At 41.1% G+C, this 27,627-nt stretch overlaps 1 protein-coding gene across 13 annotated transcripts in view; it reads left to right on the top strand.

The window, feature by feature from the left end:
• Positions 1-27,627, top strand: part of DNM3 (dynamin 3) — a 510,735-nt gene that overhangs the window by 160,424 nt on the left and 322,684 nt on the right. For all 13 annotated transcript variants that reach the window (XM_044757592.2, XM_044757590.2, XM_070498083.1 and 10 more), the window contains exons 5-10: positions 199-297; positions 882-1,042; positions 11,381-11,523; positions 14,551-14,686; positions 17,334-17,401; positions 20,671-20,809. In XM_044757592.2, the coding sequence (XP_044613527.2) occupies positions 199-297; positions 882-1,042; positions 11,381-11,523; positions 14,551-14,686; positions 17,334-17,401; positions 20,671-20,809 (746 nt within the window). The remainder of the gene's footprint in view (positions 1-198; positions 298-881; positions 1,043-11,380; positions 11,524-14,550; positions 14,687-17,333; positions 17,402-20,670; positions 20,810-27,627) is intronic.

The following is a 27,627-nucleotide window of genomic DNA, read 5'->3' as shown; positions in this document are numbered from 1 at the left end:
CGATTTTGCAACTCTCTGCCTCATCCTCTTGAAATTCACCAGACTTGGGTAGCAGTGGATTAGAAAACAAAGTACCACAGAGAGGAATGGGAAAAGGACCAGAACATGAGTGCTTTACAGTTAGCAGGAGACGCACATATCTCTAAAATATGTTGGTCTTCTGCAAATTGTGTGATGTTGGGTTTGTTTGTGATACAGGTCTAAGAACCATTGGAGTCATTACCAAACTGGATCTTATGGATGAAGGAACAGATGCCAGGGATGTTCTAGAGAACAAGCTGCTGCCTCTTCGCAGGGGTAATGTATTGTATCCTGTAGCAGACTTCCTTTGATGATGTGGTGGAGAAACAGTTGGGTAACCAATGAGAGGCTTGGTTTTAATATCTCCACAGTTGTGAGGAATGGATTTATGATTAGTTATATTTTTATAGAATGGAACAATGTTCCAAAATGATGTATTAAAAATGATCCAGAGGGAGAACCATTCCTTAAAATAACAGGAATAAGAAAACAGGAAAAGGAAAGGGTTTGAAGGGAGGGTATAAATATTCATCATAGACTGCATAAATATATACTGTAGTAAGTCTGACTTATTTACTTGTCCGCTATATGACCAAACTGCTAAGAGACATACTCTGTTAAAACGCACAGAGCTTTAAAGGCAAAAGACGTTATTGTGTTCATGCTAAAAAATTATCCTTAGCCAAATCAGCCAGTCTTTGTTAAATACTGATGTCTCAAGTTGAGTTCTAGAAAGGGACTCATTCCTCAGGCCTTAAAATAATTTTGCCTTTCTTATTCAGCCTCTTTAGGAGCCTTGAAATCTCCCCAGAATAAGTGAGAAAGTGTCCCAAACTCCATAGGTGTGTGTTTTGTTTCAGGTTACGTGGGGGTTGTAAACAGAAGCCAGAAGGACATAGATGGAAAGAAGGACATTAAAGCTGCCATGTTGGCAGAAAGGAAATTTTTTCTCTCGCACCCGGCTTACAGACATATTGCTGATCGGATGGGGACCCCACACCTGCAGAAGGTCCTTAATCAGGTAAAAATGTTTTTTCAAGGAAAATAACAATTATGAAATGTGTAAGTGACTATTGGAATTCATAATTCTTGTTTTTGTATTCACTTTTTAATAAAATAAGACATTCAGCTTAAATGATAGGAATTTAAAAAATTAATATGAATACTTTGATCCACACTGTTACTATTTTCCGTGATAGAATTCACCTTAATATTATTGAAGGAGCAGTGCACAAAGCAGAAATGCATACTTATTTAGGAACAGTGAACAGGAGTAGACATTTTAGCATACATATATTCATGATATGTAGTTATCTTAAGTTAAACTTGTATATCTCTGAAAAGTTGATCTCTTGGGATCTGCTTTTGAAATATCAATCTGCAATGGTTAGGTTAGATTTTCTGTTAAAATTTCTTTGTGGTTTTTTGTTTGATTTGTTCCTCAATTTAAAGTCTTGAAAATAAATCCTCGTATGCAGTCATTGATCCCTCTTCATCTAAGAAGCTTCTGCAGATAACCCCTTGCTCCACAACAGATAGAACTGGGCTCTCTGCCTCCCACTACTCCATGCACGCACATACTTCTTCCATAAAACCTCAGCGCACTTACTTGGTTGCATATTTTCCTTCCCCTGGTGGAGTTAAGTACTGTTGTCATCGAGGGCAGGGCCCCCTTCCTGAGTTTTGATTACATTGACTCAAGTGCTGAGCAGCTTTTCTCACATCTAGTCTCATAAGGTATGCTTTACTTTTATCTATGAACTTAGTCAGTCAGTCAATCAAGTAGTTATCGATGATGTTCTGATTGTTCGTGCCTAGAAGGTGTCAGGTGTCAGTAGAGACAAACACAATAGTAGGCTACTGGTGGCAGTGTACCTGAACTGTTTAGACAAAATGATTGAAGAAGTTAGAAAATAAAAAGCAGTGGTATACTTCTGTTTTAAGCCACATAACATAATGTGGAATTTGTACCTTTTTTTTTTTTTATTAAGGTCATGATAGTTAACAACCTTGTGAAATTACAGTTGTACATCATTATTGGTCATGTTGTAGGTACACCACTTCACCCCTAGTGCCCTCTCCCCACCTCCCTTTCCACTGGTAACCACTGATCAGTTCTCTTTGTCCATATGTTAACTACCACCTATGAGTGGAGTCATACAGAGTTCGTCTTTCTCTGTCTGGCTTATTTCACTCAACATAATACCCTCAAGGTCTATCCATGTTGTTGTGAATGGGACGACTTTGTTCTTTTTTATGGCTGAGTAGTATTCCATTGTATATATATATACCATATCTTCTTTATCCAGTCATCAGTTGCTGGGCACTTAGGTTGGTTCCATGACTTGGCTATTGTGAATAATGCTGCGATGAACATAGGGGGTGCATGGAACTTTTGGAATTGCTCATTTCAGGTTCTTAGGATAGATACCCAGTAGTGGGATGGCTGGGTCATAAGGTATTTCTATTCTTAACTTTTTGAGGAATCTCCATAGTGTTTTCCATAGTGGCTGCACCAGTTTGCATTCCCACCAGCAGTGTATGAGGGTTCCTTTTTCTCCACAGCCTCTCCAACATTTGTCACTCTTGGTTTTGGATATTTTTGCCATTCTAACAGGTGTAAGGTGATTTCCTAGTGTAGTTTTGATTTGCATTTCCCTGATGATTAGTGATGATGAGCATCTTTTCATGTGTCTATTGGCCATCCGTATATCTTCTTTGGAGAAATGTCTGTTCATGTCCCCTGCCCATTTTGTAATTGGGTGGTTTGATTTTTTATTGTTGAGTTGTGTGAGTTCTTTGTATATTATGGAGATTAACCCTTTGTCGGATAAATAACTTGTAAATATTTTTTCCCAATTAGTGGGCTGTTTTTTTGTTTTAATCCTGTTTTCCCTTGCCTTGAAGAAGCTCTTTAGTCTGATGAAGTCCCATTTGTTTATTTTCTATTGTTTCCCTCATGTGAGGGGTTATGGTGTCCGAAAAGATTCTTTTGAAGCTGATGTCAAAGAGTGTACTGCCGATATTCTTTTCTAGAAGACTTATTGTTTCAGGCCTAATCTTTAGGTCTTTGATCCATTTTGAGTTTATTTTAGTAAATGGTGAAAAAGAATGGTTGATTTTCCTTCTTTTACATGTGGCTGTCCAGTTTTCCCAGCACCATTTGTTGAAGAGACTTTCTTTCCTCCATTGTAGGCCCTCAGCTCCTTTGTCAAAGATTAGCTGTCCATAGATGTGTGGTTTTATTTCTGGGCTTTCAATTCTGTTCCATTGATCTGTGCATCTGTTTTTGTACCAGTACCATGCTGTTTTGATTACTGTAGCTTTGTAGTATGTTTTGAAGTCAGGGATTGTGATGCCTCCAGCTTTGTTCTTCTTTCTCAGGATTGCTTTAGCAATTCGGGGTCTTTTGTTGCCCCATATGAATTTTAGGATTCTTTTTCAATTTCTGTAAAGAGTGACATTGGAATTCTGATTGGGATAACGTTGAATCTGTAGATTGCTTTAGGTAGTATGGACATTTTAACTATGTTTATTCTTCCAATCCATGTGCATGGAATGTCTTTCCATCTCTTTATGTCGTCGTCAATTTCTTTCAAGAAGGTCTTGTAGTTTTCGTTGTTTAGATCTTTCACTTCCTTGGTTAAATTTATCCCAAGGTATTTTATTCTTTTTGTTGCGATTGTGCATGGGATTGAGTTCTCGAGATCTTTTTCTGTTAGTTTATTGTTAGCATATAGAAATGCTACTGATTTATGTATGTTGATTTTATACCCTGCTACTTTGCTGTAGTTGTTGATTGTTTCTAATAGTTTTTGTATGGATTCTTTGGGGTTTTCTATATATAAGATCATGTCATCTGCAAACAGTGAGAGTTTTAATTCTTCGTTGCCTATTTGGATTCCTTTTATTTCTTTTTCCTGCCAAATTGCTCTGGCCAAAACCTCCAGTACTATATTGAATAAGAGTGGTGAAAGTGGGCACCCTTGTCTTGTTCCTGTTCTGAGAGGGATGGGTTTCAGTTTTTGTCCGTTGAGTATGATGTTGGCTGTGGGTTTGTCATATATGGCCTTTATTGTGTTGAGGTACTTTCCTTCTATACCTATTTTATTGAGGGTTTTTATCATAAATGGATGTTGGATCTTGTCAAATGCTTTCTCTGCATCTGTTGAGATGATCATGTGGTTTTTGTTTCTCATTTTGTTAATGTAGTGAATCACGTTGATTGACTTGCGGATGTTGAACCATCCCTGTGTCCCTGGTATAAATCCCACTTGATCATGATGTATAATCTTTTTGATGTATTGCTGTATTTGGTTTGCCAAAATTTTGTTGAGGATTTTTGCATCTATGTTCATCAGTGATATTGGCCTGTAGTTTTCCTTCTTTGTGTTGTCCTTGTCAGGTTTGGGGATCAGGGTGATGTTGGCTTCATAGAATGTATTAGGGAGTACTCTATCTTCCTCTATTTCCTGGAATAGTTTGAGAAGGATAGGTATTTAATCTTCTTTGAATGTTTGGTAGAATACTCCAGAGAAGCCATCTGGTCCTGGACTCTTATTTTTGGGGAGGTTTTTGATTACTGTTTCTATTTCTTTGCTTGTGATTGGTCTATTCAGATTCTCTATTTCTTCCTGATTCAGTTTGGGTAGGTTGTATGAGTCTAGGAATTTATCCATTTCTTCTAGGTTGTTCAATTTGTTGGCATATAGTTTTTCATAGTATTCTCTTATGATCCTTTGTATTTCTTCACTATCTGTTGTGATTTCTCCTCTCTCGTTTCTAATTTTATTTATTTGAGACTTCTCTCTTTTTTTTTTAGTGAGTCTGGCTAAGACTTTCTCAATTTTGTTAATTTTTTCGAAGAACCAACTCTTTGTTTCATTGATCCTTTCTACTCTCTTTTTTGTTTCAATATCATTTATTTCTGCTCTAATTTTTATTATTTCCCTCCTTCTACTGACTTTGGGCCTTGTTTGTTCTTCTTTTTTTAATTCCGTTAGGTGTCGTTTGAGGTTGTTTATGTAAGATTTTTCTTGCTTATTGAGGTGAGCCTGTATTGCAATGAATTTCCCTCTTAGGACTGCCTTTGCTGCGTCCCAAATAATTTGGTATGGTGTGTTTTCATTTTCATTTGTCTCCAGATAATATTTGATTTATTCTTTCATTTCTTCAATAATCCATTGTTTGTTCAGTAGCATGTTGTTTAGTCTCCACATTTTTGGCTCTTTCCCAGCTTTATTCTTGTAGTTGATTTCTAGTTTCATAGCATTATGATCAGAAAAGATGCTTGATATTATTTCAACCCTCTTGAACTTATTGATGCTTGCTTTGTTTCCCAAGATATGGTCTATCCTTGAGAATGTCCCATGGGCGCTTGAGAAGAATGTGTAACCTGCTGTTTTTGGATGAAGTCTCCTATATATATCTATTAGGTCCATCTGATCTAATTTTTCATTTAATTCTATAATTTCCTTGTTGATTTTCTGTCTGGATGATCTGTCCATTGGTGTTAATGGGGTGTTGAGGTCCCCTACTATTATTGTATTGCTGTTGATGTCTCCTTTTAGTTTTGTTAATAGTTTCTTTACGAATTTTGGTGCTCCTGTGTTAGGTGTGTATATATTTATAAGTATTATGTCATCTTGGTGGAGCGTCCCTTTTATCATTATATACTGCCCCTCTTTGTCTTTCTTTATCTGTTTTGTTTTGAAGTCTACTTCGTCTGATATAAGTATGACAACACCTGCTTTCTTTTGTTCATTATTAGCTTGGAGTATTGTCTTCCATCCCTTCACTTTGAGTCTGTGTTTGTCTTTGGGGCTGAGGTGTGTCTCCTGGGGGCAGCATATTGTTGGATCTTATTCTTTGATCCATCCTGCCACTCTGTGCCTTTTGATTGGAGAGTTCAATCAATTCACGTTTAGAGTGATTATTGAAATGTGGGGGCCTACTGTTGCCATTTTATCACTTGTTTTCCGGTTCTTTTGCATTTTGTCCTGATGGAGAGCTGTTACTTTGTGTTATTGTCCTTCTGCTTATCTCCTTTGTTCTGGATTTTGTAACCCCTTTCCTTTTTTTGATTTTTCAGGAATGAGGTTCTTCCTGAGCATTTCTTGAAGAAGAGGTTTTGTGGCAATGAACTCCCTTAACTTTTGTTTATCTGGGAAAGTTTTTATTTCTCCATCTTATTTGAAGGATATTTTCGCTGGGTAGAGTATTCTTGGCTGCAGGTTTTTGTCCTTCAGAGTTTTGAATATTTCATTCCAATCTCTTCTAGCCTGTAAGGTGTCTCCTGAGAAATCTGCTGATAGCCTTATGGGGTTTCCTTTGTAAGTTATTTTCTTCTGCCTGGCTGCCCTTAGTATTTGCTCTTTGTCGTTGACTTTTGCTAGTTTCACTACTATATGCCTTGGGGTTGGTCTCCTTGCATTAATAAAGTTTGGAGATCTATTGGCTTCTGTCACATGAAGTTCCATCTCTCTTCCCAAGTTTGGAAAGTTCTCAGCTATTATTTCTTTGCACAGGCCTTCTGCCCCTTCTCCTTCTCTTCTCCCTCTGGTATACCTATAATCCTTATGTTGCATCTCCTAATTGAGTCGGATAATTCTCGGAGAGTTTCTTCATTTCTTTTTAGTCTCAGTTCTCTCTCCTCCTCTGTCTGCAGCATTTCTGTATTCCTATCCTCCAAATTACTAATTCTGTCCTCCATATTATTGACCCTACTGTTCAGAGAGTCCAGATTTTTCTTAATCTCCTCCATTGTGTTCTTCATCTCCAGTATTTCTAATTGGTTCTTCTTTATAGTGTCAAGCTCTTTTGTGACATAGCTCCTGAACTCATTGAGTTGTCTATCTGAATTCTCTTTTAACTCCTTGAGTTTTTTAATAATGGCAGTTTTGAAATCATCATCATTTAGGTTATAGATTTCATTGTCTTTGGGATTGTTTTCTGGGTGCTTATCATTTTCCTTCTGTTCTGTAGATTTAATATATTTTTTCATACTGCTTGATGGTATGGATTTGTGCCTCCACATAGAGATAGAGTTTAGTCGCTGCTTCCACTTGTTGCGACTGGTGTGGGGGGGGGGGTAGCTGTTTAGACTGCACAACCCGGAACCCTGTCAGCTGTTACTGACTGGATCTGGACCCCTCCTCGTAGTCACAGTGGTCCTGTGGGGTCCCTCATTGGTTGTGGGGGCAATTGCAAGGGCGCCCTGAGGCTGCTGGTGCCTACTGTTGCAGCCCACTTAGACGCGCTCCCTCCTTGTGGTCTGCAGCGGTGTTGTGGGCTTTCCTAGCAGCCAGGAGCAGGATCACCTATAATCGCAGCTTTGTCCCTGACAGAGCCCGCAAGATCACATTTGTCCACTATAGGTCCCAGCAGAGCTATGGGTAACATCTGCAGTCTGTCGTTAGCTCACGTAGCTGTGCTACTTTTGCCCCAGGGCCTTCCCACCTTGTGATTGCCAGTCAGGACCTCTCCACTAGTGCTGTGCAGAGGCTTTCGCTGAGGCTGCTGTAGGAACCTGGAGTTTCCCCCTGGGCTATGTAGCTGTTTCACCGGAGCTCCACTCTGCCCTACTCCACTCTCATGGGATCTCTGGGAGCCCCTTGCCTTGTCTGGGACACGACCAGAGTCTGTGGGTCTGGCGTTGGCTGGTAAGCTGCTGCCTTGTGGGGAGTTCTGCTCTAGGGAGCTTCCTGGTGTTCCGAATGCTGGGAGGGGCCTCCCTGCCAATGGCGAGCCGAGGCCCTCCCTGCTGGGGAGGTGCGGGACCCTGGAGCATCCCCCCAGGCCACAGAGCCAGGTGTTGGAGCTCCACCCAGTCCCCAAGCATGTCCATGGGAAGTCCGGGCACCCCCTACACTGACCCATGCAGGGCCGGAGACTGTGGGCCCAGTCACAGCTGGCGGTCTGGTGCTGTGCCAGGGAATCCACTTGCCGGGAGCTTCACTCTGTTTTGGTTTCTGGGCAGCGCCTCCCTGCTAATGGCGTGCAGAGGCTTTCCCTGCCCGGGGGGTGCGGAACCCTGGAGCCTCCCCCCGGGCCACAGAGCCGGGCGCTGGAGCTCCAACAGTGTCCCCAAGCACGTCCACAGGAAGTCCGGGTGCCCCCTGCACCGACCCGTGCGCTGGAGACCATGAGCCCAGCAGCAGCAGGCGGTCTGGTGCCATGCCGGGGAATCCACTCCCTGGGAGTTTTCTTTTATTCTGGTTTCTGGGCGGGGCCTCCCTGCTAATGGCGAGCAGAGGCCTTCCCTGCTGGTGGGTGCAGGACCCTGGGGATTCCCCCTGGGCTTAGGTGTAATCATGGGGGGCTTGGGTAGGGCTGTTGTCACCTGTTTCCACTGTCGCTCCGCTGGTGAGTGCACACTCCCACCCTTGGTGTGTGGTGATGCTATCAGGGAGTCCACTGGAAGAGAGCCTCCTGCAGGAACTAGGCTGTCCGGGGGTCGGGGGTCAGGGGTCGGAGAGTTTTCACCTATTTCCACCTCCTCCCGGGGGGAAGTCCGTCTGGTTTCCGATGTATAGTAGCACGAGTCTCTTAGGCGTCTTGAGATGCTATCTGGATATCCTTTGTTAATTGGTGAATGTCCAGTTAGTTGTAGATTCGATGGGGGAGAGACAAAGAAGACCACTCACTCTGCCATCTTGGTCCCGCCTACGTGGAATTTGTACTTTTTAATTAAGAGTAGCTGAGTGTTTGAACGCCATGGAGCAGTGCTATGGTTGTGCCATTTAAAAAAGATAAATATGTTTTATGAGAAACAACACTGGTTTGTCATTCAAGAACCATAATATTCTGCAAATATGTTTAGCACTGGTGAAACTCTTTTTAGATTACTGTTGTCATGCTTATGTTGGCCTATGAAAAAAACAAATAAACTGAAAAAATCTTAGAGAAAAATTACTAAGATGATTAGAAAGATAAAGTTGGAAGTAAATTAGCTTGTGAATACTGGAAAAATGGAAAGGATATGATTGACTATTTGGTTATTATAAATGACCCCTAAATTATGACATAATTGACTTCTGGTTGACTGAAAATTGAATGAATTTTGTACTGAAGATCTCTCATTTCTGGATAAGCACTCTCTGTTGCTTCAAGGATCTTCACACTATGTTTACAACTAGGATAATTTTGTTGCTGATTCAGTGTGCACTAACACCTCTGACCCTGGGGACAGATTCTATGGCAAAAACTGGAAAAGGACATGACATTTTTGAGGAATTGAAAGGAATGTCATTATGGGTGGATGGCAAAAAATGAGGTAGTGAGTTATAAGAGGTGAATTTGGAGATTTAAGCAGTGGCTGGATCATGTAATGTTTGCAGGCCAAGTTAAGGATTTTGGCTCTTATCCTAAGAGCAGTGGGGAGTCAGTCATTTAAGGGATATGAGTAGGGGAATAACACAATCATATCTGTGGGTTAAAGAAGATTATGGTGGTTACAGATAGGAAGATCAAGAGTAGACATGAGAAGACCAGTTAGGAGTCCAAGTGAGAAATGATGGTTGCTTGCTTGGTTAGGGCCAGTGGAGATGAAAAAAAGCAAATTTGAGAAATGTTTAGGAAAATTGAGAACTTGGTGGTAGTTTAGCTCTGGTGGGTGATGGAGAGGTGAAGTTAAGGATAACATCTAAGTTCCCAGATTGTTATGAAGTCACCAAGATGGAGAACTCTGAAGGGGAGATTGGGTGCTTGATTTCAGAGATGCTGAGGTTGAGGTGTCACTGACAATCCAAGAGGAGAAGTCAATCAAGTGGTCTCATCCATATGCCTACAGCAAAGGTGAGAAGTCTGGTCTGTAGATAACACATTGGTAGCCACAGGTGTTTGGATATTTATTGAAGCCATGGATGGAATAAGATTGTCTCAGGAGAGAACAGAGAGTGAACAAACAAGAGGCTTAGGACCTATTGATGTTAATATTTACAGGTCTGGTGGGGTAGGATGACTTGGCAAATGGGATGGAGAAGGTACATCCAGAAAGGTTAGTAGAAAAATTAGAAGAGCTGAGGTCACAAAAGCCAAGGAAAGAAGTGTTTCAGAAAGCCAAGAGCGGTCCAGTATCGCTTTGCTATTGAGGTATCTGAGAAGCAAAAGATGAAAACCAAGTATTTTTGTTATTTACCCCTCACATAGCAGTCAGGGGGCTACTGGTTTCTCACAGTCACTGTTACTCTTAGATGGGAGGGTTTATCTCTTGTGACATTGCTACTGGGAGCGCAGTGCCGGCCATTCTTTCGTTTTCTGCTTCAGAGCCGTAGTAGCAGTACATGCCAGGGGAATAACTTAGGAAGTCATAACTGTGGGCAAGGGTAAACTATTGGCAATGAAATAACTATATATTTATTGAATAGATATATTCAGGTAACCTCAGATAAATATAAAAATGCTTTAAAATAGTTTCTTCAGTCTGGGTATAATTATTCCCTTTACTTTTAATTTATTATTCTTTTTCCTGCATTTCTAGGGAGTTTATACTCTCTCTCTCTTGATTCTGAGTTTATTATTAAACTATTCAAGATTATCTTTTTTCTTTTTAATTCAGACTTTTCGTTAATTGCATTGGAATAGAACTTAAGGGAGAGAGCTATGGAATCTGGGTTTATATCCACCTTTGTTCTTATTTAATCATGTACTCTTAGACAGTCTCTTAGAGAATGTTTCACTGTGCTGAGCTTGAGTAGCTCAGCAGATGATCTCAGTGGAAATGTCAAGCAGATGGTTAGGTAGAGGTATCAACAGGGGAGAGAGCTTTCCCTTGCTAGTTTCATGGAGCTTTTTATATGCAACTTGTTGAAGGCATAAGGCAGTGACCAACCATGGTTGGCCTGGGGCCCAGAGGTGGAGGCAAGAGGAAGCACCTGCCTGAGCTGCAGAATGGAGAGGAAATTAATAGCTGACAGGTACCTCTGAGCTTCACCAATATTAAGCCATTTGGTCCTGAGAACATCAGGCAGCGCCGGTAACCCTCCAGTTCCTTCATTTCTACCGTACTCTCACTTAAGCTTCCTTTCTACGAGGTAGGTGATCTGATAAGTCGGTTCATGCTAAGGTGTTATTAGGCAGCCTCATTAGTAACATTAGCTGCAGTTTAACAGAGTATTCCCAGACGTGAAGAGATAGCCCAAGAGAGTGACTCTAGTTGAAGGAATTTTGAGCATCACCTTAGGGCAGTGGAGGGGAGAGTTGGGGCTTCTCATTATCTACCTACACAGTCAGTCTCAAATGTATGTATGGTTTCTAAAGTTTTGAATGATAGGGAAAACAGTGAAGGCCGATTTTTGTCTCATGAGTTAATCTTCAGTCTGTTATGTGCTTTGTTATGATTTTGTTTTGTTTTATTTAGCAACTCACGAACCACATTCGAGATACCTTGCCAAACTTCAGGAACAAACTACAGGGACAGTTGCTCTCCATAGAACATGAAGTGGAAGCCTATAAAAACTTCAAGCCGGAAGACCCCACCAGGAAGACCAAGGCACTGCTACAGTGAGTGCGCTTGCCCTTCCCTGGTCCGCGTTTTCACTGCTGTCTTCAGCTTGCTTTTGCCTTGGTCTATTTGTCATGTTACTTTCTAGGTTTAACAGAAGAAACAAGTAAAGTATGTGACGCTATGTATATGTTATCCAGTGAGCCTTGAATCTTTATGTTTTCTGCAAGCATAATTCTTGGTCTTATTCTCTTATAAGTTTAACCAACTGCCCATCCCCGTTCCCAATTTCATTATGTTTTTATAATTGGATTCAATAAATGAGTGAAACCAGTAGTGATAACTCAGTAGGGTTTTTTGCCCTTAGTCTTCGGAAGTGGGCAGAGCTCCTGTTGAAAATATCATCTGTATTGTATAACTGTTTCTATTGATGTCACTTATACTTACTATGTTTTTATTTCCATCATTTCATGTGATCTGTGTGCATTTTTCAGAGGAATGAGGACCAAAGATTTAATGAAAAAGTACAGACGATAAGGCCACATTTAAATTCCTTTTTCCTTTTTGGTCATGATTTTAATTTAGTCCTTTAAAATAGTAAATGTGAAAACTGCCAAGTATCTTGTTACTCTTCCTGATCTTCCCATCTTATCTTTGGGTTACTAGGTATATCCCTGAAGGGTCTTGGGTTGGGATAGCAGAGTTGTTAGAGATTACCAGCCCCTTGTGTCTTATACATTTATTCCCCCTTTTGCCCCTTCCAGCCTCGTCTGTCCTTTTATCCCTGTGCTGCAACTTGCCTCAGGTCCCTCTCACCCAGAAGAACCCGCTGCCCAGTCTTCATTCCAGGACATCCGAAGTCATCTCCACAGATGATGCTTGTGACCTCTTATGGCCCCTTTATCCCTCTGCAGTCTTGCAATCGAAATACCCTTAATTTTGCATTTAAAATGCCCAATATAATTTCTTTCTTTGTGGGGAGATTTCTAAATGCTCAAATTATATAAGCAACATCTTAAATGCATCATCTTATATTCCTCCATTTAGAAAAATTAGAAGATCATTTTTTCTTGGATTCAGCTCTTTCCTGGTTTATCTTTTCTTTTTATTCTTAGCTTTGGTTAAGCCCCTATAAAGACTGTTGAAGTTATGGAGAAAGGAAAACTATTTCTGTTTAGGCCCTAGGTCATCATCTTAACATTCAGCTGAAACTATTCTCTTTGCAAAGACTGGATCTTGCCTCTGTGACTCCATTAGATTCAGATTACAGAATTTTCCATAGCTAGATTCTTCCCTTGTAAGGGGGCTGATTCAGCTCCTTCCTCCGTTCTTCCTTCCTTTCTTCTTTCCTTCCTCCCTTTCTGCCTGCCTTCCTTCTCATCTTCTTATCTCTTTGTGTCTGCAATCTGGCTCTGTGCTATCTACTGGGGATTCAACAATGAATCAGATTTTTGCCCTCAAGAAGAGGCCACAGTTAGAGCAGGGGAAACAGATATATAAGCAGTCATATAACTAACTGCATTAAGATCTGATAAGTGCTGTTTCTGGTAAGGATAAAATGTTAAGGGAGCCCAGATAAGAAAGCGCTTACATCGAGGAGGGGTGTGAATTCACAGAGAAAGAGATACTTGAATGAGACCCTGGAATGAGGAGAGCAAGAGAATAGTGTGAACTCAGCTGCAGCTTGTTCTAGTGGGCCAGAGGTGGGGAAAGGAGGGGCTGGAGGTAAATTTCCCAGGGTTTCAGTGCAAATGTTGCATATATACCTTTCCAGGTATTTAAAAAATTGAGATTAACCTTAGCATATACATAAACATAGCTATAGCCAATTATATTCTAGATTTTCTGGGCTAAATAATTTGCAGTTGCTTTTAATCACCCATGATTTTGATGAAAGAAAATAAGAGATGCATGTTTTAGATGGTTTGAATTTTTTTCCAATTAGATTTTGAATTTGAAAGTAGTTTCAATATGTCAAAATTAGTTTCTAAACCTAGTAATCACAAATGCAAATAGTTATTTTCTCCCGAAAATGTATTTCTTTGTTTTTTTACCAACCACCTTAAGGTCTTTCATTCCTTCATTGAATTTATTGAGTAACTCATTTGTTGAGCAGGGGAGATAAATAAAGTGCATGGTCCTTGCCCTTAGGAGAGAGACTGATAGAGGAACAATGGCATGAATTCTCCTAAGTGCTATGCTGAAAATATGCTGAGGACGCAGAGGAAGGGCCCTTCATCTGGGGGCAATGAGGAGTGGTGGTGGATATGGATCATGGAATATTTCCTGGGAAAACTAAGGCTTGCGCTGAGTCTTAGTGGGTGGATAAAAATTAGCCAGGCAAAGAGGCAAGGGGCAGAGAGAATGGTACTTTGAGGAGAAAGGAAAACAAATATAAAAGCACAGAGACGTGGTATGTGTGGGGAACTGCGAGCAGCTTCTTCGTGCTGGCTTGGAGGGTGAGTGTGGATGAGTGGTAGGAGACGGGTCATCCAGGGCCAGACCATGGGGACTCCTGGATGATGGGTTATGGAGTTTTAATTTCATTATCAAATTGCGAAGCGTCATTGAAAAACGAGGCAAGAGCTACTTGCAGAAGAGCATGAGGCTCACAAATTTGCGTTGTTCTGGCATGGTGAGGTCTGTGACGCTAGGGGTGGGAAAGGGAGTAGCTCACGAAGTATGAGGGGCCTCAGCTGGAGCAGTTGGAGCAGTAGGTGAGTGTGAGGTCATAGCAGCTGTGGGTCATTGGACTATTCTATATAAAGTTTTATTGCTTAACTTTAATTCTGAATTTAATCATTCTTTAAATACCGTTTTATGGTTGCAACTAAATGGACAGAATGCATTTAATGACACAGATATTTAAAGTATATATTTTAATTAAATGTCTAAAGTAAATCTTAATAATGTGTATTTCATATAATTACATTTTGAGTGCTGAAGAGAGTGCAATGCTAACTCCGCCAGTAGGGGCCACTAAGAACACCAGGAAAAGGACTCTGAGGGCTAACCACAGTACATTAAAATGAGAATGCAAAGCCTGGTAACTTTAACTTGAATGTATTTCTCTTTCACAATTCTAGGATGGTTCAGCAATTTGCTGTGGACTTTGAGAAGAGAATCGAAGGGTCAGGGGATCAGGTCGATACCCTGGAGCTCTCAGGGGGTGCTAAGATCAATCGTATCTTCCATGAACGCTTTCCTTTTGAGATAGTAAAGGTTTGTACCAAAGGTTATTTTTTTCCCTTTCATTTCACTTCATTTCTATAGTCTGGTCTACATAACTGTTCATAAAATGGTGCAGGGCTAAGATAGTTCCTTGAACAAAAGCCTCCGTGCTCAGGTAATGAAATTTAGAAGTGTTTTCTTACTGATGTTTCTGATTGTATTTAATGGGATCTAATGACATTTCAAATTATTTCAACAAATACTAATTGAGTTTTTATGATGTTCGTTGTCTAATTAGTTTAAAAATATTTCTGGAGCTCCTACTCTTTGCCAAAGTTCCAGGTGCCAGTGATCAATGCAGAGACACTGTCTAGTGGGGAAAGATGGAAAATTAACAAGTAGACAAAGTAAGAAAATCTCAAGTGTTATTACGTAACATAATGTGAGAGAGAGAGAGAGAGAGAGGGAGAGAGGGAGAGAGGGAGAGGGGAGAGGGGAGAGGAGAGGAGAGGAGGAGCGAAGGAGAGAGGTTGGGTGGCAACTTTTGATGGGATGTTCAGGTGAGGGCTCTCGGAGTGGGGGCCTTTAAAGCATGACCAGAATGCATGAAGAGATCAGCTGTAAGGATCTGGGGGAAGAGGGTCATTCAATAGGCAGAAGCAGCCAAGGCGAAGGCCCTGCAGCAAGCACCTGGACAGCAGGTGAAGCACAGCTGAGGCCGGTGCAGAGCTGATGAGGGGGAGGGGTATGAGATGAATTCAGAGGAAGTAAGTGCCCAGTTTTCCGAGTTGCAGTGAAGTGTTTGTTTTTTTTTAAAGATTGGCACCTAAGCTAACAACTGTCGCCAATCTTTTTTTTTTTTCCTGCTTTTTCTCCCCCAAATCCCCCCAGTACATAGTTGTATATGTTTAGTTGTGGGTCCTTCTAGCTGTGACATGTGGGATGCCACCTCAACGTGGCCTGATGAGTGGTGCCATGTCTGTGCCCAGGATCCAAACCTGCAAAACCCTGGGCCGTCGCAGTGGAGCACGCAAACTTAACCGCTCGGCCACGGGGCCGGCCCCTGAAGTGTTTACGTTTAACAATGGGAAGTAAGGGGAGGGTTTTAAGGAAAGACGTGACCTGATTTGGTTGATGATTTTTAAAAGAACCCTACGCGGGCTGGATTGTCAAGGGCAGGGGTTGATTCAGGGAGGCAAGTAAGGTGAGTTAAACAGTAGGACCAGAGCTGGAGTGGATCTACTTTCTGTGGGGCCTGAAGCTTATACAATTTTGGGGGCCCCCTTGAAGAAGAAGAAGAGAAAATTATAAACACACAATTAGGCACGGGGTCTTGGGAAGGGGCTTATGCAAGGGAGAAGCCCTGAAACTCGAACTCCTTTAGCTTCATGGTAAAAACGCCTCAGAAGAGAGAATGGAGAGAAGTGGATGGATCTGTGGATTTGGAGGTAGGGTCAGTAGGACTTGGATTGATATGGGGGATGCAAGAAAGAGCAGATTCAATGTGACTCTCAAGGTTTTGGCTTGCACAATTGAGCAAATGTTAGTGCCCATCTGATGAGGAAAACTGAGGAAATCTGTGTTTGTGTGGAGGTATGAATCAAGAGTTCTGTTTTTGGAATGTTTGAAATACCCAGTAGGCAGCTAAGTAGTTTTGGGGACTAGACTAGTTGCCTCACATACAGAGGCGGGTGCTTATGTCTTGGTGTGGGAGGCAGATGGGTAAATAGATAGTTTCATTAAAATGTGCTAAGTAAAGTGATAAACTTGAGCACAGGGTGCTGTGGAAACACAGCCCACAGACATGAATCCGAGCCCAAGTATGTGAGGGAGCCTGGCTTCTGAGCTGAGTTTAGAAGGGTGAGCAGCTAGTTAAGTAGCTGGAGGTGGAGCGAGGGGTGGGGGGTGTGCAGAGGTGGTGGTGGGGGTGGCTTGTTCCAGACAGAAAGAGAGGAATGGTGAAGGCTGAGTGGTGGAGCCACAGGGTGTGGCTGAGAGCTGAGGCAATTCATTGTGCTGTGGTGTCAAGTGTGAGTTGGAAAATGGATAGACACTGAGTCTGGAGAGGCCAAATGTCAGAAGCCAGGGGCTGAACCAAATGTTTTCTTGATATCCCTTCCAGGTCTAAGCTCTATGACACTTTATCCTACTTCCAAATAAATTTAAGGTACCTAGAACTTCTGGGAAGTTTTTATGCAGCAATCTATCCTATTTTGGGTTAGTAAAATATTATTAATTTCCTCTTACAAAGAGGCCTTGAACTCAGGTGGTTAAAATGGCCAGGGAGAGAAGACAGCCATTGTTAATCTCAGCACAGCTGGACCGCTGTTGCAGATCAGGTGAGACTCCTATTTATGCATTTGTCTGTGAGGACATTTACTACATTCAGCAAAAGAATGAAGAATTATATATTTCAAATGAATGGCCAGATTTATGTCCAGAAGGCATCCTTTATGCATTGCACTCCGTATCTATAATAGAGTTAAAATCCGCTTCACTAAGACTCCAGAAATCCCTAATGTTTGTGTTGCCTTGAACTTTATATAAACAGATGTTTTGACCATCTGGGTTTAGGTTAGGAAAGACACGAGTATCCATCTATTAATAACTAAGTCAAGTTGTTCTCATTCTTTAATATTCAACAATATTATTATTCAAAGGAATTGTGTCATAACTGTTGCTCATTTTGCATCTGCAGATGGAGTTCAATGAGAAAGAATTGCGAAGAGAAATAAGCTATGCAATCAAAAACATACATGGTATCAGGCAAGTGATTCACATTTTCCTTGTCTTCAGTTCAAACTACTAAAAGAAAATTAATGTTTATAAATGGCCAGTGAAGTAGCGTTTTCATCATCTGAGCAGAGTAGAATACAGAGGTGGGAGTAAGAAATAGGAAATCCTAGTCTGAGTTCAGTGGTAATTCTCTGTGTTGTCATACTCGATTTTTTTCTATTAAAAAAACAAAAACGCTTTCTGCACTCACAGCTTTGTGCTCTGTACAATTGGGGATTTACCGATCAGTAAGACCTTATTCTCTAGAGCCTGACATTTTATGGAGAGAGGACTGACGTGCTCATAAGCAATCATTACTTACACAGAGACAGGACAGATTAATTTTGATGGGAGTTGTTGAGCAAGATTGGGAAAGATTAATGAAGGTGGTTACTTGTGAGTCAAACCTTGCCTGTTTAGAGAACAAGAATGATTTCACAGGCAAAGGTGCTGTGTGCATACACATGCTTGTGTGTGCGTGTGTGTTGAGTATGGGGTAGGTGGTAATGCAATGAGACGTGAGAGGATGGAGATTGCTGAGGCTGGAGGATAAAAGAAAGAGCTTAAAGTGGCAGGAGTGGTGTGAGCAAAGGCACAGAGGTGGTACAGTACAGCTCGTGTTCCTGGAGCAGGGAGTCATTGATGGTGAGTGGAGTTGGGAAAGTGGACAGGCGAGCAGAGGAACGTGAGGCTGGGAGTGGAACTTGTGCCTGAATTTACCCTTGTATAAAGGGGGATTATATTCAATTACTTTCTTTAAAGAACTATGATAAGAAAAAAATGAATTTAAAACACAGATGTCTTGAGTTCATTTACAGAAGGCTAAACAAAATTTAATGGAGAATATGTTAAATTGAAATGTCTTGAATTCAAGGTAATAAAACTTAGGTTGCTTACTTCATAGATTACCTCACATGAAGAAGGCATCCCCTCTCTATTGGCAACTGTATCTCAGCTTCTGCCACAGGGCCAAGTTGAGACTATTTGGGAACAGAGCCTGAGAGGGCAATGCTTGACACTGAGTGTGCATGTAATGGGTGATTTTCCAAAGGAATTATGGACATGTGAATTATCTCTCATGTTGGAATTTACACAACCTGCTCTACAAGTCTCAAATAGTGTGGGTAAATATGCGTTCACAAAGTGAAAAGGAGAAAACATCTATAACCAAATCCAATATTTTTCTCTTATCATCAACAGGATTTCTAAGTTCTTTATTCTATTCCTTCTCCCTCAAATCCAGAACATATTTGGTATAGAAACTATGTCTTGTTCTTTAGCTGGACAGAACTGGTATGTGAACATGTCTATCTGATAAACACAGTAAAACCAAATCACATTTTTGGGGTCATAAAGTATTTTTACTTAGCCAAATACAGTACTTTTACTTGGCTTTTAAAACCCCTTACCAGATACATTTTTGTTGAATGTAACTGCAAAAGCTCAGTAATTCAGTGTTGTAGATTTCTGATTTATATGCATACCAATAGAAGAGATCAGTTGTTATTCTGGAGTTAATTTGCCTGTGAGACGATAAGAAGTGCACAATGTCCTGAGTATAAAACATACTAATGGTGTGATGATTTAAGCCCTTAAATGCACTTAATTTGAAAAGTTTTGTTCCCAATTGATTCTGTTCGGTATTTGAATAATAGAAACCATCTTTGCCCACTAAGGACCGGGTGGTCCTTCTCTGTTCTCCTAACACCGAGTGCCAGTGCCGAGCACGGCAGGGAGACACTCCTTGTGGGGGAAACAAAGATGACTGCAGTAGCAACTCTTCCTCCCAGTGTAGCAATGGGACCAAAATAGGTGCTCAGACCACTGCAACGCAAAAGAGGGTGTGGGGTTCAGAGAAGGAAGACCTTGTCAGCAGCAGCAGCACTGGAGCAGACGAGCTGTGGTAGTGGTTGCTTTTGATCTGGGCTTTGAATCACAGGTGGGATTTGGACAGGCTGAAGTTGGGCGGAGGGCGAAATGAACATCATGGACGCAAGCACAGACATAAAATAGTGGGATGAGTATGTTTGCGGAAAGGCAAATGGCCCAGTATGGCTGAGATGTCAGGTGCATGAAAGGGAGGAGGAAATAACTACGAAGGAAGATTAGGATCAGACGGGGGAAAATTTTTAATGTTAGACTAAACAGTGTGGATTTTATTCTGTATCCAGTATGGAGAAACTACAATTACGATATAGTGTGATCCCTACAGTTACAAGTAGAGGTGAGCATAGGGTGCTAAGTAAATGATGAGAAGGGATGTAGGATAAAGCTGCTGTGAGGGAAGTGTTAAAGAAATCTCCCAAAAGAGGTACCATGGACTAGAGTGTTGAAGGAAGAGAAGTGAATTGAAGAAGGAGAAGTGAGAAGAGGAAGGAAGGACGGTCTAGGAAGAGGGAGAGTCAAGCGCCAGCACCCGGAGCCTGCAAATCTGCAGGCATGGCCGATGCTCAGGATTCAGGGTCCTCCTTATTGTTGCTTTTCTCTATTGATCTTTTGTTTAAATATGAGTAATCATTTTTCACTTTTTATGAAACACACCTACACACCTGCTTTCCTGAGCTTCTGCACAGCATGAAGAAAGCATTGTTATGAGACCAATCTGAATTAATTCCAGCCAAATGAAAAGATACTTGCTATTTGGGTTATTGTTTGTTATTTTGTAAATTCACAATTTAGCCCTCCAGGGTCTCAAGCTAGTTCCACTTAGCTGCCTTCTTTGTCTTTCAGCACCCCAGGATGCTCAGACTGGGAAGCACTTGGCTCACTATCATACAGCTCTCCTGGATAGAATAGATTGTGTAGTCCAGGAATGCTGCTATTTCACTGTTCAAAAAGTGGAGATCATTTCCTACTCCTCCACGGACAAGAAGATTGCTTTTGGAATACTTTAGAAATTGAAATTGAAATTTAGGACACCATTTCTATTGTAGCATTCCTTTTTATTGCTGTGAAACAGTGAGATGAGACAAATTCCAGTTGAATGTTAGGTAAAGCCACATTATAGGCCATTAAACATTTTGGGAACTGTTTTTAGGTAATGTTAAGCATCTATAGAATGGAAGTCATTATGGAATACTCTTATTAAAGGTATTATTACAAATGATTCTGTGGATACCATAAATTATTATGTAACTTTTAAATGTGGGTATTACAAGCTTACTGTAAGCGACATGTCAATGAAAAGATTTTTCAAAAGAGCATTGGATCCTGCTCAACTTAAAAAAAATCTAACATGCTGCTTTCTTTCTTACATTCAGGACAGGGTTGTTTACTCCAGACATGGCCTTTGAAGCAATAGTCAAAAAACAAATCGTAAAGCTGAAAGGGCCTTCCTTGAAGAGTGTAGATCTGGTAATACAAGAATTAATCAACACCGTCAAGAAGTGTACCAAAAAAGTAAGTTTGAATTGTTTAACTTTCCAGTGAGTAACTGTTCGGTTTACCCATCTTTCCTGCCCTGCTACGTGCTCTCCTTCCCTGTGAATGAGACGTGGGAATCGCTCTCATGACAGTTGGGCATATTGTCTTTATCACCCCATTCCAAATAGGATTGCTTAAACCAGAAAGAGTTTATTTTAGTCAGCTAATTTTTTTCTTGTTGTCTTAAAACAGGTAAACATCACTTTAGAACGATTAGGTGATCACCCTAACCTAATTTTTCCTGTGGCGCATGGATGGGGGTAATTGTTAGGGGAAAGGAATCATTGCTATTCTGTATACCAATAAGGAAATTATTCTAGATTTTAAATGAATCCTACTTGAACCTGGACATTCTGGGAAAGGAGAATGTGGTGTAGCAGTTAAGAGCCCAACCCCTGAGGTCCAGTTGCCAAGATTTGAATCCTTGAGGTGTTGTCCTTGCCTACACCTCAAAGTGCAGTCAGTCTTGTCACCTCTGTAGTTAAAGCTCTCTTAAATGCCTTACAGAATTAACCCACAGGGATGGCCACCCTCAGCACACACATGCCTTCAGCCAAAGGCTTCTCTCTAGGTTGCCCATACACTTCTGCTTCCACCAGTTAAGCTGTCTTCTTTCCAAGGGCCAATTGTGTTATGTTTGTCCTCAAACCTGTTTAGCCAATTGTACTTCTTCTTTTAATTATGTAGTTTAAATGAAGAGTAAGTAAACTGATCAGATGCAGAAAAGACTGAGTTTCGGTTCTGTAAACTCAGCTTTAGAAAGACTTGATAAAGGTTAGCTACGAAAGCTTTGCTATTGACTAGGTGTAGGCTGGACAACGCTAAAAGAATGTGGGGGGTGTTATAAAAGCCTAGATGGGCTCTGCATTCAGATTATTCACAAGTGTCTTGAGGTTCTCCCTCCACTTTAAAGAGAGCAAAACTGGGAATTGTAGATGAAGGATGTGGTTTATGTAAGACAGAAGACGCATAACTCCAATCAGCAAATCCATATGCAGAGAACAGGCCTTGGCCTTACATCAAAAGGTTGGCACATGTGTGTATATTTATGTTTTAAGTTATATAAAGTGTTTATGGTATGTATGAATTATTTTTTTAAAATCACTTCCCATTGTATCCAACTTACTGGAAAACCAACAGTTGGTCCTCATGGCATGGGATGAGACAGCTTGTTCCTGGACACTTTTTGGCCTCTATTCTTTGCTCGCCACCCTTTGAACCTCCCTTTTCATTGTGCTCTCTGGATCAATGATGGTTGTATATTTGTACTGTCTTCTCAAAACATTTTATATTTTGCCTTATGTAAAACCTAACTTTCTCCCCAAGATTATTGTTTATCCTGTAGCTTTCTTCACTGAAGGTTATTTATTGGCCTAAACCTGAAGAATCTAATGGCGTGGATCAGGCATGACAGTTGCCTACTTCTTCTTTTGTGGGTTCCAAACTATTCCATTATTCCTTCAGTTTCCTATAAAAAGTCTTCCCTTAAGGCCCAGGTGTTACCAACTCTGCTACCCTTTTCCCTTCTATTCACTGTCACCATCAACTCCTGGTCACTCTCTTGCATTCATCAAGATATTTAGAACCTGGCTTACATTTTCCCTCTCCATCCTAAATTCACCTTCAACTTGGGTGACTGCAGTAGAGATCCATGTAGAGATCATGTCCAACACCCAACAGCTACTGTGTTCTGCAATCTTTGACATCAGCAGCTCTCCATTCATTCTGCCCTCCGGCGCATGCTGGAAGGGAGAAGCCATCCACGGGGAGGTATCACATTGGAGGAACTCTGCTACAAAATTGTTCAAAGCAGGGGGCAGGGGTGCTAGGGGCTGTGGCTGCCTTGCGCTGTAGGAGCCTGCTTGAGCCTGCCTTTTCCTCGCACAGTCTGTCTCCAGGTCCACGCCTCTCCTGACAAAGCTTCGTATTGTGCCAGCCGGCAAAGGAATATTATTTAAGGGGCCCAGAATTGTTTTCACAAAGTGGGCATGAAGGTTGAATTTGGAACTGAGAGGCAATAGATTGACAACAAGCACATCCAGCTTTAACTTTTCACTTCAATTCTGCCCGGATTAACTTTGCCATCTGTTGAAACTCCAAGGCTGGTCAAATGTTCCATTTGTCTTTATTCCCCTTTTTCCCAGGTTTCTGAAGAGCTTGGAGATAATTGTCTGTCTGTGTTCGTTAGTACACAACATATCCATAGTCTTCAGCATAGGATTTGTTAGTGACTTTTGGTGTTCTCCACAGTAGCGATGTTAAACCTTCAATGCTCTCTTTAAGCCCTTTCGCTCATCACTTTCATCCTTATTTTCAGTAACGATTTCACAGAGAAAATAGGGGCCAGAAATGGGAATCTTAATTTCCTGTCTTCTAACCCCTAAACTTATGGGAGTACATCCAGCCATGCCCAACTTCTCTCTGTCTCTGTTCAGGTAGTGTCTCTGCCAAGGGTTGGGCTTCCACCTGTGTTTTCTCTTGGGAAAAAAGTAGTTTATGCTTGCTGTCTTTACTTTCTCAACTCCAGTGAATTCCTTACCCCTTTGTGGTTTGGTTTCCACCCCACCACTCTACTGAAATAATTATGGCAAAGGTCAACCAGAGACCTGATTGCCAAATCTAATGGCATTCTTATTCCTGACACTGTATTCCACTCCTTTTGAAGCTGATGCCCCTCTCTCATGGGTCCTCTTCCATCTCTCTTATGATTCCTTCTCCATCTCCTTTAAGAGTTCCTCCACCTTTGCCTCTAAACATGGGAGTCTGGCAAGCTTCCTCCTTGTTTTCTCTTCTCATTATCCTTTTCCCTGGCAGATCAAACCTCCCACAGTTCAACCACCACTTAAAATATCATTGATTCCCCAGTCTAGACCTGCAGCTCAGGCCTCCTCACTGAAATGTCTGTTCTACAGTCTACTGCAACCACTCTCTCTCCTAACTTATGGCCCTGGACAGTTTTTTTAAACTGAATGACTCTAGTGGCCTCCTAACTGATCTTTCTACCTCCAGTCTGGCCACCCGCAAATTCGTCCTCCCCACTGCTGGCACGGTGGCCCTTCTAAAATACAGACATCAATTTTGCCTGTTCCCTCAAAATTATTCAATGGCTCTTCATATCTTGAGAAGAAAGTTCAAATCATTTACGGGTATGTTTGGTTTACCATCTGCTCTCTGAATGCTTCTCCAGCTACATCTGTTGTCACTTTCTGCTTGCTTCAGCCATTCTAAGTGATTTGCACTCTCCTCAAAGATTTTTCATGCCTTTAGCATTTGCACATGTGATTCTCTTTGTTTAGAATGTCTCCTTTTCCATCCTGTCTTCACCTGCCATTTCCTCTCTTTTTTTAAGATCCAGCTCAATCATCATCTTTTCCCCCCAGAAAAATCTTCCTGCCGGGCCTCTGTGAGTCCTCCCTCACCTCCATCCTCACTGCCTTCTCAGTGCTTCAGTCAGCACCCTACGTTTATGTCTGTCATAGGATTTATGATACTGCGGTGTGATTTGTTTGTCATTTGCTTATTTAGGTGAATGCTGCCTCTTGCTGATTATAAGCTCTTTTTAAAAAAGAGCTATGTCTTTTATCTTCTTATTCCTGGCACCTAACACAATGACTAAACCTACATAAGAGGCATTCCATAAAAACTTATTAACAATTTAGATTTTCTTAAGTTATCCTAAATGCTAAAGAAACCTGTACTTGGTTTTAAAAGAATATTGTAGTCATTCCTTTTAAAATGATGAAATTTGGACAAATTTCTTTCAAATATCTATCCTTTTTTTTTATTCCTCATTTTGATATTCTTGATTTTTGGCCTTAGTATATCTACCTTCAAGTTCTTTTACTTTAAAACTGGTCTAATTAAAATCTTTTGCAAAGTAAAATAATCTTAACTAAAGTTGAGTATGCCAAGACTCATTATTTGACCCTTTTTGAACATGAGCCTTGGGTGAGGTGACCATATAATTTATCGTCCAATGCAGGACATTTTTGAGATTGAAATGGGGAGCTATTAATACTTTCACTGGAATAATAGGAGTGAAGACAATATATATATGTAACTTTAAACAGTATTTTTATTTACAATTCCTCATGTTGAATGTCTTATGTGTAAAATATTTAATCTTTTTTTCTTAAGCCACGTAAATAAACATGAGTGAAAACATGGGATTTATGTGTTCAAATAACAAAGCACAGAGCTCGACTTCTATCCTGGGGGAATGCATTTCTTCTCTAGCTGTTGTCTCTGGGGCGCTGGTGGACAAGACAGTGACACAGAGCTTTATGAGCTATTTGGCTTCTCTCCAGGGACGTCTCAACTTTGGAATTTTCTGGTGGGCATCAGCTTTCAGTGCTTTTCTTTACCTCCTCTTCTCCAGTGCATCGTTGCAGGGTCCTGAGGTTCTTTTCAGGAAGCACTGAGAGAAACACCTTGTTTTTTTAACCACAGTTTAGCAACTGTGCCATTTATTGGCCTCTTGGGAAACCACATTCTTGGATGGCCATCATACCAATTAATTGATTTTTTTTTTTTCCCCTTGCTTAGAAAAAAGAAAAGTGCTTTGCAAGAAAATAAAAAAGTACCTTAGTTGGCTGTTAGAAGTATAGGGAAAGATTTTTCATTAAAAAGTGCTGTTGGGAGAAATGCTGAATTTTGTGGCGTGTTGGGTAAGTAAATATCTGGCCCTGAATACACATAACTAAACAGTGACTCGGAGGTCCTTAACCGTGGGTTTTGAGGGCCCTCCATGATCTTCCCCTTTTCATCTCTAAACTCCTCCCACTCCCCCCTCCCTTCAGTCCCCTCTGGCCACACTGGTTTCCTTGTTTCTTCGACAGGTCAAGGAGGCATAATGGCAGTGCCTGGGCACTTCTCAGTGTGGGAAGGGCTCCGCCTCGAGACGTCTGCGTGGGTCATACTCTCGCTTCCTTTAGGTCTCTGCTCAAATGCCACCTAATCAGAGTCTTGCTCTGACTTTTCTGTCTACAGTTATGCGTGCCTCCCCACACACACACGCACACACGCGCGCGCACGCGAACTCACCTGTCACTCTTCATCTACTTACTAAACTTTGTTTTTCTTTGCGGCACACATGACCACATGGATTATACTATATATGTCTTTTGTTTTTGTTGTTGTTGGACAATAAAGGGACTTTGAAAATGTAAACTCCCTGAGAGTAGAGACTTAGTTTATTAAATTCATCCATCTATTCACAACCCTAAAACAGCCAGATTTTCAGTCATAAGTATTGAATGAACAATTGAAAGAAGAAGTGAATCATGTCTTGTTGACTTGGCAGGTAGCGATCAGTTTGGCTGGAGTAGCCACTGGGTTCCCTTCCACGAGTTTGTGGAATGAAGAATAGCTGCACAGCATCGTGCTCAGATACGGCTTTCTCTTGGGTCTGGCTAGATCTGCTGTGGTTTTCACTCTGTCCGAAAGGACTCGCATTTCACCTCCTCTCATGACTGCCTGTCCAGTCCAGCAGACTCTGCTGTGCTTTGCATGTAGTAGATGCCTCACGTAATAGGCCCCGATGCTCAGGCTTCACGTCGGGCTGATTATTCAAGTCTGAGCATCTTATTGGGTCTTATAGGGAACTCAGGCCTGGGACTGGGCTTTTAAGGCATAGGAATCTTACCTTTTTTTGTGGTTGTTGTCTGTTTTTAAACCTTTTTTCTGAGGTATAATTGATGTGTAGCATTACATCAGTTTCAGATGCTCCACGTAATGATTCAATATTTGTATATATTGTGAAATGATCATCACAATAGATCTAGTTAATGACATCCATCACCACATATAGTTAGACAAGTTTTTTCCTGTGATGAGAACTTTTAAGATGTTTTCTCTTAGCAACTTCAAATACGCAATCCAGTGTTATTAGCTGTAGGCCCCATGCTGTACCTTACATCCCCAGGACTTATTTATTTTGTAAGCCTTTTGACTAGCTTGACCCATTTCACCCACCCCCCACCTGGTGTCTTCTGCAGCCACCAATCTGTTCTTTGTATCTATGAGCTCAGTTGTTTTGTTTTTTGTTTTAGTTTTAGATTTCACGTGTAAGTGAGGTCATATGGTATTTGTTGTTCTGTATCTGACTTATTGCACTTAGCTTAATGCCCTCAAGGTCCATCCATGTTGTCACAAATGGTAAGATTTCCTTCTTTTTTATAGCTGAATAATATTCTAGGAATCTCACCTTTTAATCTCACAGTTCATTAAATAATTTATGAACTTTACGATGAATTCTTAATTTATAATTTACCCTGCTCTCTGCTTTTCCCCTTACCTACTGTTTTGGTTTTTCTTTTCAATTGCTCGTTGATATGTCTATCAAAGATAAACTTGGAAAGAGAGGAGGTGAGAACCTGATTATTATCTTCAGGTGTTGTTTTGATGCAGTGTCAACCCCACTCTGCCCTCCTGTGTGAGTGTTTTCTGAAGTACTTAGTGAGGCTGTGTCTCTTCCGACTACCTTTCAGTTCTATTTCACTCAAGATTGAACGTTTTGTTTTTATTCCTTAGCCTTTGCTAAATAACATGAGCGTTCTCATTTCTCTGCTTAGAAGAAATGGTATGGTGAGGTATATGATGGCAGAACATACCAGCATACCATATATGTTCTTCCATCATATACCTCACCATTCCTCCCACCATTTGTAGAAAATATTTGAGGTTTAGAGATTTGAGATTTGCCCCCTTAGAGAACGAGGGCCAACAGTATTTCTTTCTCTCTGATCACTTTACCCAAGGCCACCCGGATGGAACCCAGCTCACTTTCTTTTCCT

The sequence above is a fragment of the Equus asinus genome, chromosome 25 (genome assembly GCF_041296235.1).
Source record: "Equus asinus isolate D_3611 breed Donkey chromosome 25, EquAss-T2T_v2, whole genome shotgun sequence".
In the NCBI taxonomy this organism is placed as follows: domain Eukaryota; kingdom Metazoa; phylum Chordata; class Mammalia; order Perissodactyla; family Equidae; genus Equus; species Equus asinus.
Note: the sequence above shows the minus strand (reverse complement) of the source record. Positions and strands in the feature narration are given on the sequence as shown.